This window comes from Ambystoma mexicanum, chromosome 4p (assembly GCF_040938575.1).
Source record: "Ambystoma mexicanum isolate Mex_15411 chromosome 4p, UKY_AmexF1_1, whole genome shotgun sequence".
Lineage (NCBI taxonomy): Eukaryota > Metazoa > Chordata > Amphibia > Caudata > Ambystomatidae > Ambystoma > Ambystoma mexicanum.
Window position 1 is genome coordinate 909,350,900 of NC_090927.1, and position 15,021 is coordinate 909,365,920.

The 15,021-nt window shown below is 47.8% G+C and overlaps 1 protein-coding gene across 2 annotated transcripts in view; it reads left to right on the forward strand.

The window, feature by feature from the left end:
* The window catches only part of LOC138453537 (ubiquitin-conjugating enzyme E2 J1-like), a 277,659-nt gene that overhangs the window by 53,812 nt on the left and 208,826 nt on the right, over nucleotides 1-15,021 (forward strand). For both annotated transcript variants that reach the window (XM_069606503.1, XM_069606504.1), the window contains exon 2: nucleotides 1,980-2,053. In XM_069606503.1, coding sequence (XP_069462604.1) covers nucleotides 1,980-2,053 — 74 coding nt within the window. The remainder of the gene's footprint in view (nucleotides 1-1,979; nucleotides 2,054-15,021) is intronic.

Consider the following 15,021-nt stretch of genomic DNA (forward strand, 5'->3'; position numbering starts at 1 on the left):
GTGAGAGAGAACAATTTGCTTAGATCCATTGATCTGGTCAGTGCGAAAAGCGCACTTGGTTGTCGGCAGGATACTCTGGGGCATTAAAAGCTCAGAGAAAGACATTACTTTATTAATGTGTAGGTTGGCAGATGAGAGTAAGTTGGAGATGTCATCAATGAAGAGTCACTCCTGTGAGGTGGTAAATTGATGAAGTGGAAAGGGATGATTTCCTTGTGAGGTGAAGGAAACCGGCAGGCAAGTGATTCAAACACACATGTTTTAGGAGAGTGGAGGATGGAGCAAGGCAAATTACTCATGTGGATGACTGCCACAGTGCCTCCTGCCCTTCCTGGTCAGTCGGCATGTTCGATGCACTAACCTGGGGGGGTATGAGGAGGTCAAAGACATGGGGGAGGGAGAACAGGATAATCCATGTCCATCACTGAAACATGGTATTAAGATTGTTGTAAGAGATGAGGTCAGCGATCTTGGCGATGTGAGAGACTGCTGAGCAAGCATTGATCAGCATGAGGGGGCGTGTGTACATGGTCAGTGGGTGTTGAATGGGGCCAAGTGGTTATTGATGAGGTTGCAAGTGTAACTTGCCAGAGCTGCCCAGGGCGCTTGGCCGTTCGAACCCTAGTGAGGGTGAGGGTGGGGATGGGCTGTGGTGGGAGGAGATACATGGTAAGGTCTTTTGGCAAGTAGTTGTGTAGCAACTACTTTGTAGGTGAAATGTAGGATAGCGAGTCAGGGCCTGAACAGGAACAATCCTCAGGTGAGGTTCTTATCTTGAGGACGATGACGACGATGAGGAAGCTTAAAGAGGACTGGTGAAATAGGTTGTGGGAGGAGCAGCTGAGTGGCAGGGCCTGGTTATGTGGCCAGCAGTCTCCTCACTGCTGTCTGCCTGGAGCACTTATGTTGGCTTAACCTGACTGGCCTCCCTTTCTGGTAGTAGGTTCTGGGAAGTGGCGCATGTTTTTTCAGGTGGTTTGTTCCTACACTCTACAAGGTCTTTTTCCCCGGCAACATGCATTGCTGGCATGTTATTCTTGGCTCCACTGGGAGCCATTGGATTGCTTTTAGTGTCAGAGTGTTGTGCTCATGGTACTTCATGTGCAATCATGCCGTTATTGCTTTGTTGTATAGTCTTTCGAAATCTGCAACTAAACCATCTCACTGAGCGAGTTTAGTTGGATGCTCTACCACTGCGTTGATCTTTGGTGCAAAATGTAATTTCCATCCTCTGGGTATACATGGCTTGTTATAGGGAGCCATTGCCCAGCAGTTGTGGCTACTTTAACTGAAGAGATTGAATTTTCTTCACCCCAAGAGTAATACTTCTTTTATTGATTTTGTTACAAGTAAGCTCGGGTGTCTTTCTCTCATCCTGCGTTGGGTGGGTTCCAGATTGTTAGAGATCTTATTTTGATCTGCCCACAGTAGGTATTTCTAAGTTATGAAAACGTGTGCTACAGAGCAAAAACAATCTTCTTTGATGACTAGCATTAAAAAGAGTAGGTTTCTCATCCAGATGAATAGATTATGTTGTCCTATTCCTAATATTTTGCCTGTAAGTGATTGATCATGTTGTACTTTGTATGTTTATTCTTATGGCTCAGTATTTGCACACACAAAGCATATTTTGCCTGTAAGTGATTGATCATGTTGTACTTTGTATGTTTATTCTTATGGCTCAGTATTTGCACACACAATGTAACAACTATGTGCTTTGTGTGTACATATACTGAGCCATAAGAATAAACATAAAAAGTACTATATGATCAATCACTTACAGGCAAAATTGGCAGCTCCCATTCAGCGCTGGGGTTAGGCAGGAGTTGGTTATTTTTTTTTTAAACATGTAAGCTGTATCTGTTAGGCATGTGGGCCCATCCTTATATTTATGACATTTAGTGCATCTTTCCAACTTTGGAATAAGAGTGTATTTGAAAAATCTGACGTGTTTTGTGTTTCTTCTCCCACCTTCACAGCTGTGAAACGCTTGATGAAAGAAGCTGCAGAATTGAAGGATCCTACCGACCATTACCATGCACAACCTTTGGAGGTTAGTAAGCTACCATTTTATACATACCTAACATGATTTATAGTTTTGACCTATGACATAATTACAATCAAAAGTCAAAGTAAGCCATTCATCTCCTTTAGTGTAGTCTTATTTGCATAGACACACTGGGCAAGATTCTCAGAAAGTAGCACAAATGAATTGAGCACAGAGAGTGTGCTTGTTCCGGTTGCGTTACTTTCAGAAAAACTCAGGTCATCTTTATTCACAAAGGTGACAAGAGTATTTGAGGCGTTAGACAGTGGTGCAAAGATGTGCTGTCCAGCCCCCGTGCATACATTAGTGTCGGAAGCACGCTGCTGACACAAATGTATGACAGGCTCTCAGCAAGCACGTGGTTGCTTGGAGCGCATTTCACCAAGATGTGGCCGTTAAATGGCCTGCTTATACTTGTAAAGGAGGGAACAAGTATTTCAATCCCTGTTTGGGGGATGGAAATGCAAGTGCAACAGCTGTGGTTTTAAACCATGGCTGTTGTACTGCAATAGCAATAAAAAATCATGACAGTCTCAGAAATGACAATGTCATAATTTGCGCCTTGCCATGCGCCGGTTTCAAAACATTTGTGTATTCGAAGTATGCTCTAAAATGCCAAGAAATGCCCCCTTATTTGCACAAAAAAAGGGGCGACAAATCTGAATTAATGCTTCTACAAAGTGCTTATTTAGATGCCCATTGTGAATTAGACTGCTAATTGGTTGGGTGGAAGTGGGATACGCCGGCGCATCTCCACTCTTGCGCCCAAAAAAGCTTTGAGAATGTGGGAACCCCTTATTTCATGCCCATTGGGTCTTGTAAGTAGAGAAATATTCTGTGTCATGCAGGGCTTTGCAGTAGATACAAATCACTTTTGTACCGTAGGGCTGAATTTCAAATGTTGTTTTGTTTTGTTGTTGTCAGTAAACTGTTGTTGAATTTGGCAATAGATTGTCCATCTATAGCTCATTTGTATCATCTAAGCACTCATGTTATCGTAGTTAAGGATTAAACACCAAACCCTCTGATCACTCTAACAAAAACCCTTCCTGAATCATGAGCAAAAAGTACTGGTACGTTCAGTCCCTCTTCCTCCAGATTGATGGAATGTGACATCTGCAGGGCAAAATAGCAAGATGTTATGCCCACAGAAAATAGAGAAAACTGATGGGGAACCTGGTCTGCATGTACAGTGTACACAGTTGATCCACTCTCACAATTGATGCGTTAGCTATCTCCATGTTCCTCAGTCCACTTATGACTGGATGTTCCCAGCATGCCTCATGATTATTGACCGACTGGGCTCAACGTAATCTTTGTGATTGATGTTGACTTAGTGACTCAACATTCAGCTTCTTTTGTGGCCTTTTGCTTTTGGATTTGATGCCCTATGGAGTTTTGAAGGCTTTACACCCTTGTTTTCTATACATTCTGGAAACCTTTTACTGGCAATCTGTAGTAGTGAAACCAGAGATGGGCCTTGTGCGCAACAACTGCCTTTGCATTTAGGTACTGCTTAAGCTTAAATTTACTGATGTTATTTGGTAGATGCTTTTAGGCCTTAGTACACTCGCTCTAACTCTGATAAAGCCCCTGGGTCTAAGTCTTCTGACTTTCCTACAGCACATTGAAGGAGCTGGACAACTGGACCTGCCCCAAAGAGCTGCAGGATCTGATGCCTGAGGTCCCAAATAGATCCTTAAGAAAATGCTAGGGGTAATGCTCCTAAACCGGATGTGCACTGCCTGCATCATAATACCTTCAACATAGGGATGATTCTCTGCATCATCAAAAAAGCCCTTTGTGTCATGTAAATTAGGGGTTCATTACAACTGGAGCCTCTGTGGTGCAAAAGAGGCAGAACTGACAGTTTCCCTAGTATTAAGGGACCATGTCGCTGTGGTTAAAGCGGGGGGGGGGGCGGGGGGGATTTGCATAATATTTGGTAGCCTTGATGCTCATCGCCTAGGACCCCTGTACTCTTTCAGTAGGCTGACGTGTATTCTGGATCACTGTATCTGGGCTGCTCAATCCTCCTTCTTTCTTTAATCTGGACCATACAAAATTATTCCGTGAGATTCAAAAGCTGCTGGAATTTACGACCTCCGAGCTAGATAGCTTGGAGGAGCGTCTGCTGGGTTTCCGTTCCTGTTTGTACTCTTTGGTCAAGATCGAACAGGTCGTCGTACCATCATGAATCTCCATCAGATCAATCTTTTCCTTCCCAATTAATTCTTCAAAGTGGCCACCTTCTTGTGTTGCAGAATCAAAACTGTCTTTGCTTGATAAACCTCAGGAATTCATAATTCAGTGTACTGATCTGAAGTAGCACCCAATGTTTGTGAAGTTTGTTGCAGGCACGGTTTGCCAACGGTAAAATGTGCTTCTGAGGTGTCTAAGCTCTGCCATTCAAGTCTTCACCTGTCATTTATTTCATATTTGAACAAATTCATAGCGCCAAGGTCATACAGTTTCTAAGCATTGCGTTCTGTAGTAGAGCAATAAGGTGGTTAAGTGTGCCAGTAAAAGGCATGTTCTACAGAGTTGAAATGACTTTAAATATTATGAACCCACAACAAGCCCTTGAGAACTGTGTTGGGTTGTTTCAGAATGCATGTTTAACCTTTCCCTGCGTTTTTTCTTAAACTATCCAACTCGAAGATAATGCCACATTAAGGAGGCCCTAGCACATCTCTTCTGATGCTTGCATAATGAGCCGAGAACACATTCTACTTCATTGAATATCATTAAGAAAATCTCCTCTTGAGAAACTATGGAACTGAAATACACTTTGTTGCTTTCATGAACATTCTGAAACCCTTCTTCAAATTTTAAGTATGAATTAATTTCTGTTAATTAGAAGTCTGACTAACAGCCTTAGACAAAAGTATTTGGCGATAATGAATGTTGTCTTTTCATACTTGCATTAATGCCAGTGAAATCACTTCTCCCATAAACCAGACATAGGATGACATCAAATCCTGCTACTCTTAACAAAACGAATGGTCCATATAGATTAACTGAAATGCAAATAAAAGGTGATGTAAGTGCCCAGCCCTTACAGCCCACCTATTGCACCCTTCTATTGCACTTCCATCCCTTAACTGTCATACATACTTTCTCCAGCATGGGGTCTGGCATGGATTCACATGCTTATATTCCCTGTCGTCGGGCTGGGAATACTCAGTAAAAGAAAAACCGTTTCACTTTCACTTACAAATTGTATTTCCCCTTTAAACCAGTCGCTGTCCTCTTGGTCATACTGCCCACATCCAATGACGGTCTTCTCTCTAAGCCCCTCCTCTGGCAGCCATCTTCAGATTTTTACTGCACGCTTCAGTGTTGGGAGTCCTTGAGTTTGCTCTGTGAGCTATTCCTATGTGTTGTTGTGTTTTTTGATTGAAAAAGGTTCTATTTTTGTTCTGAAAGAGCCTGTGTGCAGGGATCTGTTGTCAGTGAATTTCAGCGCCCCTCGAGGGCAAAGATTGTCGAAGTTTCCAGAAGGCCATCTGGCTGAGTTCACCCCCTCCGACCATGACAGAGGAGAAGGAAGATCCCTCTTAAAGTCCTGCACCAAGTGCGGGCTACGGAATTTGTTTAAGACAAGCACCTGCAATGCCTCTACTGTCTGCATCCAGACCACAAAGAAATAGAATGCGAGATATGCCTCGGTTTCTCTAAGAAGGCGACAAAGTATAGGTGCAGTAGACTGGCAGCATGGCTGAATGCCAAGGCCTCTGCCCCGTGCTCCGAGTAGGGTCATGCCTCACCCTGGATCGGCTGGTCCGAGGAGTGGTCTTCTTTTTTAAAATTTTTATTTAAGTTATACAGGTAGTCATTAGGAACATATTGAGACCATGTACATTTAACTAATACCCTCCCCCCAACAACTTATACATAGAATATTCAGAACAATTAGATCCCCCATCCCCTTACCCCCTATAGAACAGTGTTTCCTATTGTTTTATATGTCTTGCACAGATCTAATGATTGTGATTAATGCATAGTGTTTACATTGTACAATCAAAAGTGGGCATGGTTGCCTCCTTGAAACTATCACAGTGGTCTCCTCCGGTGGTCCAGTTGCCTTGCTTCCAATAATTGGCCGGGCATAGATGTCCAGTCCCCTTCCCTTTTGGACATGATCAGGTCCCGGGCATGTATTTATTCACAAAATCTCCCCACATTAGGTCATATTGCATGGATTTCGCATGTGGGGCTACAGTGATCCTTTCCATTATGCAGATGTTGGTGGCCACATTGACCCATTCTCCCTTCCTCGGTACTCTCTTGGATTTCCACTTCATTACCATGGCGGCTCGTGCCGCCAACAAAAGTGGGGCTGCCAAATCCGCGATCCATCTAAATTCATCCTCACACTTTTCAAACCCAAATAGAATTAAGAGGGGGTCAGCTACCCGTTCAATCCCATCAAGGTCTCTGATCCACCCTAAGACTTCGTCCCAGAAAACTCTAATAAGGGGACAGCTCCACCACATGTGCCGGTAATTCGCACACTCTCCACATTCACGCCAGCATAGCAGGCTCATTGACTGGAACATTTGGAACATATTGCCACCTGTGTAATAATTTAATGGCATGGAGTTTATATTGACTGGCTATCAAGGCCTGAAAGGCAGCCCTGCACGTTTTCCCCCACATATCCAGATCAATTTCATCACCAAAGTCTTTCTCCCATCTATTCTTCAAGTGCAAGGTAGATCCCTTCTCAGCCACAATCAGTTCTCTATATATGGCGGACATCAGGCCTTTCATTTCAGTTCTATAGTTTAGCAGTTTTTCGAATGGGGCGAGGTCCCTACTGATCGCCTCTCTCCACTTGTCCCTTGTCAGAATACCTTTGAGTTGCAAGAATTGAAAGATGAAAAGGGGGCCCAACCCCAGGGCTTCCTCTAATTCTGAGATTGTAATAAAGGAGCCGTCTCTCCAAAGCTGGCCCACTCTTTCCAAGCCTGCCTCATACCAGGACTGACATTTTTCCAGGTTGGGGATGTCCTCTCGGCTGCCCGAAGCCCATAAGTGACTCAGAGGGGATGGCCACGTAGTGATCTCATGCTTGCAACTCCTTTTCCTCCATATGTACCACATGGCCCCCAGTATCAGTGGATCCCTTAGTCTCCATAGTAATTTCTTCCTCAGTACCCAAAGCCGTTCTGAGACTGTTGCTAGGGCTAGGTAGTAGTAGTCTAGTTCAACCAATAGGTTTTTTTGTGGTTTCTCAAATGAGGGATCAGAATTCTTAACTGGGCTGCCTCGTAGTACTTCCTCAGGTCTGGCAGACCCACCCCAACTTTATCTTTGGGTAGTGTTAGGGTCTCATAGGCTATCCTTGCCTTCTTCCCCTGCCACAGGAACCTCAACATCGCCCTTTTAACCTCATCAAAGAAGTGCTTCGCCATTCGGATAGGGAGCATCTGAAACGGGTAAAGGAAGCGAAGGAGACATACCATCTTAACTGCATTGAGCCTCCCCAGCCATGATATTGTAAGTTTATCCCATCCTGCCAAATCAGCGTAGAATCTCGATAGAAGGGGGAGGGGGGGGGGGCGGGGGGAAGTTGGCCTCATACAATTTGTTAAGGTCCCTCGTGACGTTTATTACAAGGTATTTCAACGTGCCTTTCTTGATCGTAAGACCCAACGGGGAGAACCTTTCTATGTCCTCTTGTGAGTTCATGCAGGGGGAATAGAATGGACTTGGCTCTATTTATTTTGAAACCTGAGAGCTCACCGTATTCAATTAGATGGACTGCTACGGGTATGGATGATGTGTAATTCATAATCTGCAAGAGTAGGTCGTCAGCATATAGAGCAGGGGTGCACAACTGATTTTGACAGAGGGCCGAAAGTACCTTACATGAGGGCTAAAGTGGGCCGAAAAGTAAATGTGGGCGGGGCGGTAGGCGGGGCGTGGCAGAAGGCTTTTTAAACCCCCAAGTTGTACTAAACACATGGAAAAAGAATGTTTTTGAAGGGTAACGATTTTTATTTGCATTTCAAAAAATGTTGTACTACACATTTTCCATTGTTATAATTTATTTCTATTTAGTTATTGTATCTCGCCTGTTTAATTAACTTATATATATTTCATTGACCCTAGATTAGACATGCAGTTATTTTGGACTGCTACAGTTTGCTCTTTGGGTTGCCCAAGAGGAGTATGGCCTTCGTTGAGTCAGGTTTCCTCAAAAAGCCAAAGATGAACATCTCCTAACTGTGCCTGTTTTAGCTTTATTATTGGGTTCACTCTTGGAGTGCAACACTATGCCCCATGGCCCCCTCACCCCCAACCAAACACTATGCCCCATGTCACTCACCCCCAACCAAACACTATGCCCCATGTCCCCCTCACCCCCAACCAAACACTATGCCCCATGGCCCCCTCACCCCCAAACCAAACACTATGCCCCATGGCCCCCTCACCCCCAACCAAACACTATGCCCCACGGCCCCCTCACCCCCAAGCGAACCCCCACCTCATGGCCCCCCCACCCCCAACCAAACCCTCACCCCCCAAATCAGCACACACAAACCAGCACCAATACAGACCCGAACCCCCACCCCCCAACTTAGCACACACAAAAACATGCACCCATAAAGACCCGAACCCCCCCCACCCCCCAACTCAGCACACACAAACATGCACCCATACAGACCCGAACACCCCACCCCCCAACTCCAAACTCCCCACCCCCCAACTCAGCACACACACTCTCAAGCATGCACCCATACAGACCCGAACCCCCCACCCCCCAACTCAGCACACACACAAACATGCACCCATAAAGACCCGAACCCCCCAACTCAGCACACACACTGAAGCATGCATCCATACAGACCCGAACCCCCCCACCCCCCAACTCAGCACACACACAAACATGCACCCATACAGACCCGAACCCCCCACCTCCCCCAAATCAGCACACTCTCAAGCAAGCACCCATACAGACCCGAACCCCCACCCCCAACTCAGCACACACACAAACATGCACCCATAAAAACCCGAACCCCCCCACCCCCCAACTCAGCACACTCTCAAGCATGCACCCATACAGACCCGAACCCCCCACCCCAACTCCAAACCCCCACCCCCCAACTCAGCACACACACTCTCAAGCATGCACCCATTACAGACCCGAACCCCCAACTCAGCACACACAAACATGCACCCATACAGACCCGAACCCCCCACCCCCAACTCCAAACCCCCACCCCCCAACTCAGCACACACACTCTCAAGCATGCACCCATTACAGACCCGAACCCCCAACTCAGCACACACAAACATGCACCCATAAAGACCCGAACCCCCCACCCCCCCAACTCAACACACAAAAAACATTCATACACATCCGACAACCCCCCCGCATCTCAACATACACACAAAAAACATTCAAATACAAAAATTCATACACATCCGACACACCCCCCCACCCCCGCATCTCAACATACACACAAAATACATTCAAATACAAACATTCATACACATCCAACACACCCCCCCACCCCTGCATCTCAACATACACACAAAATACATTCAAATACAAACATTCATACACATCCGACACCCCCCCCGACCCCCGCATCTCAACATACACACACACATAAAGCAAAACAAACCCGACACACAAACACAAACAGAGCACTTACCGGAGACGTGCTGGAAGGCAGGTAAGCTAGAACGGTGGAATCGTACTACGGCTGGCGTGGTTGAAGTCTGAAATGCCTTCCGGCATCAAGCCTTATGGACCACGCCAGCCGTAGTGCTGGCCCTCCATTGGTGCAGCACACACGCATTACGTGGCTCGTAGGAGCGACGTGGTGCGTGTGTGCTGAGCCAATGAGGGCCAGTGTTTTGTCTGGCCCGGAAGACAACAAAGACTTTCCTAATGGAGGGCGGCCGCGGCCCGCCCTCCATTAGGAAAGTCTTTGTGCCTCGCGGACCGGACAAAAGAGCATGGCGGGCCGCAACTGGCCCGCGGGCCGTATGTTGTGCACCCATGATATAGAGCCACCTTATATTCTTTCCCACCCATCTGGAGTCCCTCCACCTGGTGGTCGTTCCTCAATTTCTGGGCTAGGGGCTCCAAGGAAAGCACAAAGAGTATCACTGAAAGGGGCCATCCCTGTCGTGTTCCCCTGCCCTATTGAAACCAGCGGGAGTAGTCGCCTTTTACAAACACAGAGGCTTTGGGGGACGTATACACCGCTTGGATCCCTTTCCTAAATTTTGGACCGATTCCCACCTTTCTCAGGACTGCCATCAGAAATCCCCATTCAACCCTGTCAAAGGCCTTCTCTGCGTCCACCGAAAGGAGGGCAGGGTCGTTGGTCATTTGTCGCATCTCATTAATCAGGTGTAGGGTCTTTCGCATGGTGTCCGCTCCCTGTCTGCCCAGTATGAATCTGACTTGGTCAGCATTTATCAGACGAGGCATGAGCCTTTCCAACCTTGCGGCAAGGACTCTAGTATAAATCTTAGCATATATGTTTAACAAGGATATGGGACAGTAAAAACCACACTGCTTGGGGCCCGGCCTTCTTTGGGAATCACTGAGATGAGGGCTCGAACAAAGGAGTCGGGGGGGCCATAACGGTATCGAGAATCTCGTTAGAGTTCCACCATGAAGGGGAGGAGTGGGTAGAGAAAGGGCTTGTAAAACCCAGCAGTGCATCCATCCTCACCAGGGCTCTCCCTAGTGATAACCTGTTAACTGCACCCTTGATTTCATCTGCTGTTATAGGGGCCTCTAAATTGAGAGATTCATCGTATGAAAGTTTCGGCATCTTAACCGAGGCTAGATAACCATCGGTTCCCGATTGTCTAGGGACCACATCTGATTTATAGAATGTCACATAAAAGGTTGCGAAGGCTTCTGGGTAGCTCCATTTATTGCACTGTGAGGACTCCGCCTTCCTCTATTGCCTCGACCCTTCGTTCTGCTTGTTGTTCCCTTAATTTGACTGCCAACAACGCATCTGCCTCGTCTGCTTTTTCGTAAAACTTCTGCCTCAGAAGTTGCAGTTTACGGACTATTTGCCCCTCCTTCGAGGAGTTGGAGCTCTTCCCTTTTCCGTTTTCCCTCTAAGATCTTATCTGCCCTTCCATCCCCACTTCCCCTTGCCTCCTCATCTAGTTGGCTTATCTCTTACCTAAGTTTGCCTTCAACCAGGGTTCTCTCCCTCTTCTTGTGAGCACCCTCTCTGATTAGAATACCCCGCCATGTTGACTCCCCCGCCCCCCACACCGTCATTTTGGAGACTTCTCCTGTATTATTTGTCTTAAAGTATTCTTTGATCTCACTTTCCATCTCCGTCTTAAAGACGGGGTCTTTTCCAGAGGGATTCGTTCCACCTCGATCGCCCTCTTTTGCTAGACTATCCCAATGCATGCCAACCGTGACCAGGTTGTGGTTAGACCAGGTGACCGGTGACCGGTGATCTCTGATCTCATCGCTGCGTCCCGTAGTTCCACACATAGGAATATGTAATCAATTCTAGTGAACGTGTTATGGGGGGCAGAATAGAAGGTGTACCCCTTTTCCTCAGGGTGGAGCCCCCACCATGCATCTTGCAACCTGTAGAGTTCATCATGTCCATGAACCCCTCCGCGACCTCCATCAACTGGGTCCCGTGCATTGGGGTTGCCTGCTGTCCAGTCTTGGGTCCGCCCATAAATTGAAGTCTCCTCCAAGGAGGACATGTCCCATTGCTTCTAACATCCTTTTGGGAATCGTCTTGGTGAGGAATCTGGACTGCCCCGAGTTGGGGAGTACACCGTAGCAAACTTGATGGACACCCTTTTTATGAAACCTGCCACTAGCAGCGCTCGTCCTTCTACATCAGCACATATCTTGGTGACCTTGAAGTCTAATCCCTTTCTAATAAGTATTCCTACTCCCCCCCCGGCCCCCCAACCCCTCCTCCTCTGAGGCCCAGAGCCCCAGCACTCTGTCCCCATTTGCATTCTTAGTATTTTTCGCTCCTCCTCACAGGCATACTTGGTTTCTTGTAGGAACAGGACATCGAGTCCCGCTCTGGGAAATTCCCTACATACCAAGGACCTTTTGGTCGGTGAGTTCAGACCTTTGGCATTTAGTGTCCGTACCCTGAGGAGACCTCCCCTCTGCGAGTCCGAATTATCCACCATTTGTTTTAGTGTGTATCAAGTGACTCCTCCAGGGGGGTCGGCAACCAGACGCACAGTGGAACACCGGCATACTCGCAAGTCTATCGTGTAACGAGGATCCTGTTATCACCCTATTTCCTCCCCACTACCCCTTCTCCCCTTGTCGCCGTCCAATTAGACCCAGTTGGATTCACTGAGTCTGTGCCGCACCATTAGTGGATACCGGTGCGGTCCCCTGCATGAAACGATCACAATAACATTGAGCCTCCTCTTTCTACTCTCCAACCCCTCCCAAAATCAAAACATTGACCTCAAAGAAAGAACTTATATTTCCTGTATGAATCCAGCCACAACAATCCACCCATCTTCCAAGCGAGGGGTGTCAGAATTGGTACAATCGTACATGTGTCCGAGCCTGAAGGCATCAGGGCAGGGAAGGTCCCGGCCAACAGCCTCCAGCAAACTATTCTCCCCCGGGTATCCAGGGTATGTGCAGTCTCGAACTCTTGGGCGAGTGGCCCCAGGACGATCATGTTCCAGGTAACAGGAACCGTTCACACCATGGCAATGTATATCTGTGTGCCCTTGGGCCCCTTTATAGTTGAGTGATGTGTGGCTTTTAGGAGACGTATTGCATTATCAGGCATGGTCAATCCTCTGCCTCAGGCGAGGCATTCCCTCTTTGATATTTCCTTGAGCCAGGTATACGCTTCCTCCTTGGGCCTTGGATGCACCACTGTCTATCCCCTTTCCTCCTCTCTCCATGGTCTCTCCATTCTTCACGGCTGTCCAATAATTCAGATATGCAATTCTTGATGTCTTTTTCGGACTTCAGCTGGTCTTTTTTGCCTTCAAGCTCAAACGTGAGGGAGAATGGGTAGCCCCATCTGTAGCCTATTCCGCGCTCTTTCAACCATTTTGTGGGGGGGGGGTGAAGAGCCGCCTCAGGGGCAGAGTCGGGGAAGACAAATCTTGACAGATCGTCACTCGTGCCTCGCTGAGGGCGACCTGCCCACTGCGTTTGGCCTTCTCCAAGATTCTGGCCCTGTCCTGGTAGTTATCGAAGCGAGCCAGAAAGGATCCTAGGTCCGCCTGCTGGTCTTCCCGCTCTGTGTATTCCTTCCGTTTTCGGTTCATCAATCACTTCGTCCTCGACTAGGAGCTTCATTATGTCGTGGAGCGTTTTTTTTTTAGGTCCCCTTCAGACTCGTCTTCTTTTTCCGGGATGCCAAAAAAGCATAATTTGTTTCGTCTCACGATTTTCTAAATCGTCCATCTTAATACGGAATTCTTCCTCTCTTTGCTCTTCCTCTCTTTGCTCTATTTCGGTAATCCTGTGGTCCATTTGCATCTCAAGGGTATTTAACGAAGTTTGATTTATTCTCGACTCCTTCGAGTCTCTCTTCCATCTTGTCCTTCCGTTGTGTGATCTTGTCGATTTTTCCCTCCTATTTTGGCCCCCATGTTCTTGATTTCATTCAATAAGGCCGCAACATCTCCTTTGGTGGCTGCCGCATCGGCTCCTGAGGTTGCCATGGTTGTATCTTGGGGGGCTCCTAGTGCCGAGGGAGATGGGAGTAAACAAATTTCGCTAGTTTCAGCTTTATGTCCGTGGGCTTGGTGACAGGCCCTCCGGCTGGGGTTTGGGCTCACTAATGTGTTGCAGGGGGTATAGCCATTCTTCCTCGTATCGGGGCTGGGGCCTCGTCTCTTTATCTATGAGGCCTTTCGTGCCCCGATGGAGGGTGCACACCACGGACCAGTGTGGGTCCCATTTCCATAGAGCTCATGTGTCCAGGTTACGATCTTGTTAGCTCACAGGGATGTGCTCCGCTGGGGGTGCACGCTCTGTGGGTGAGGGTCAGGAGGTAACAGTTTGTGGCAGGTTCCTGTTCGTAGGTGCTGAGTCATGTGCCCAGTCTTCGGCTCAAATTCGTGGTTGTCAGACCCTTCCCGGCTGGGGTCTGGGAGATGTTTTGGCTTGGAGAATTCACTCCGTCTGGGGCTGCAGCCAAGCCAGGAGCGCAGGTTAACAACTTAAAACGCACCAGTCGCCCAAGTGCAGGTGAGAGTTGATTAGGATGATAGACCCGATGCCTCACAGGGTTCTCGTCAGCTCTGCAGGCTGCAGAACTTGGACCTCACTGCCGATGCGTGTCACCCTGTGGTGGTACTGGATAGAGCAACTGTCCGCGGAACGTGGGACCACGAAGGACCATTAACTGGGGGCCCAACCCTTCGCCCCTCCATATCTACTGTTCGCTGAGGCAGCTGCCAGCGCAGGGCTCCCTGAGAGAGATTCTGTTGTCTAGAAAACAGCCGGTCCTTTCATGTGTAGAGGGAGGCCCATCTGAGAGGGTGATGGGCCGGGACTTACTGGTCACCCTCTATGAAGCTGGGATCCCACAATGGTCTTATTGAGATGAAGCCCGGGTCTCGGTGTTCCGTGTAGGCTTAGGTACGGGGTTCCAGCCTCGTGATGTATCGGGTGACGGGCAGAAGTGGACAGATGGCCTTGGATTCCCTTTAGGTGTGGAGAGGGGAGAATAAATCATCAGGTTCTCACTGTGGCGACGATATTTAGATCAACTGTATTTCTCATATGCTGATATGAGGCAGTGAATGTCCGGGTGAGCAGGGCCTGTCGATTCACTCTCGCTATTTACATGCAGAATGTTGGCGTGCGGGCCTAGTTTGTTCAGGAGATCCTAGCAAGTCAGTGCTCACCCTGATGTTGTCAGTGTCCCCGGCTCCACTAATGGGCACGTGAGACCGGTTGGGCTCTGTTGTTGTTTCGGGTTTGTTTGGTGTGGGGGGTGTTTGGT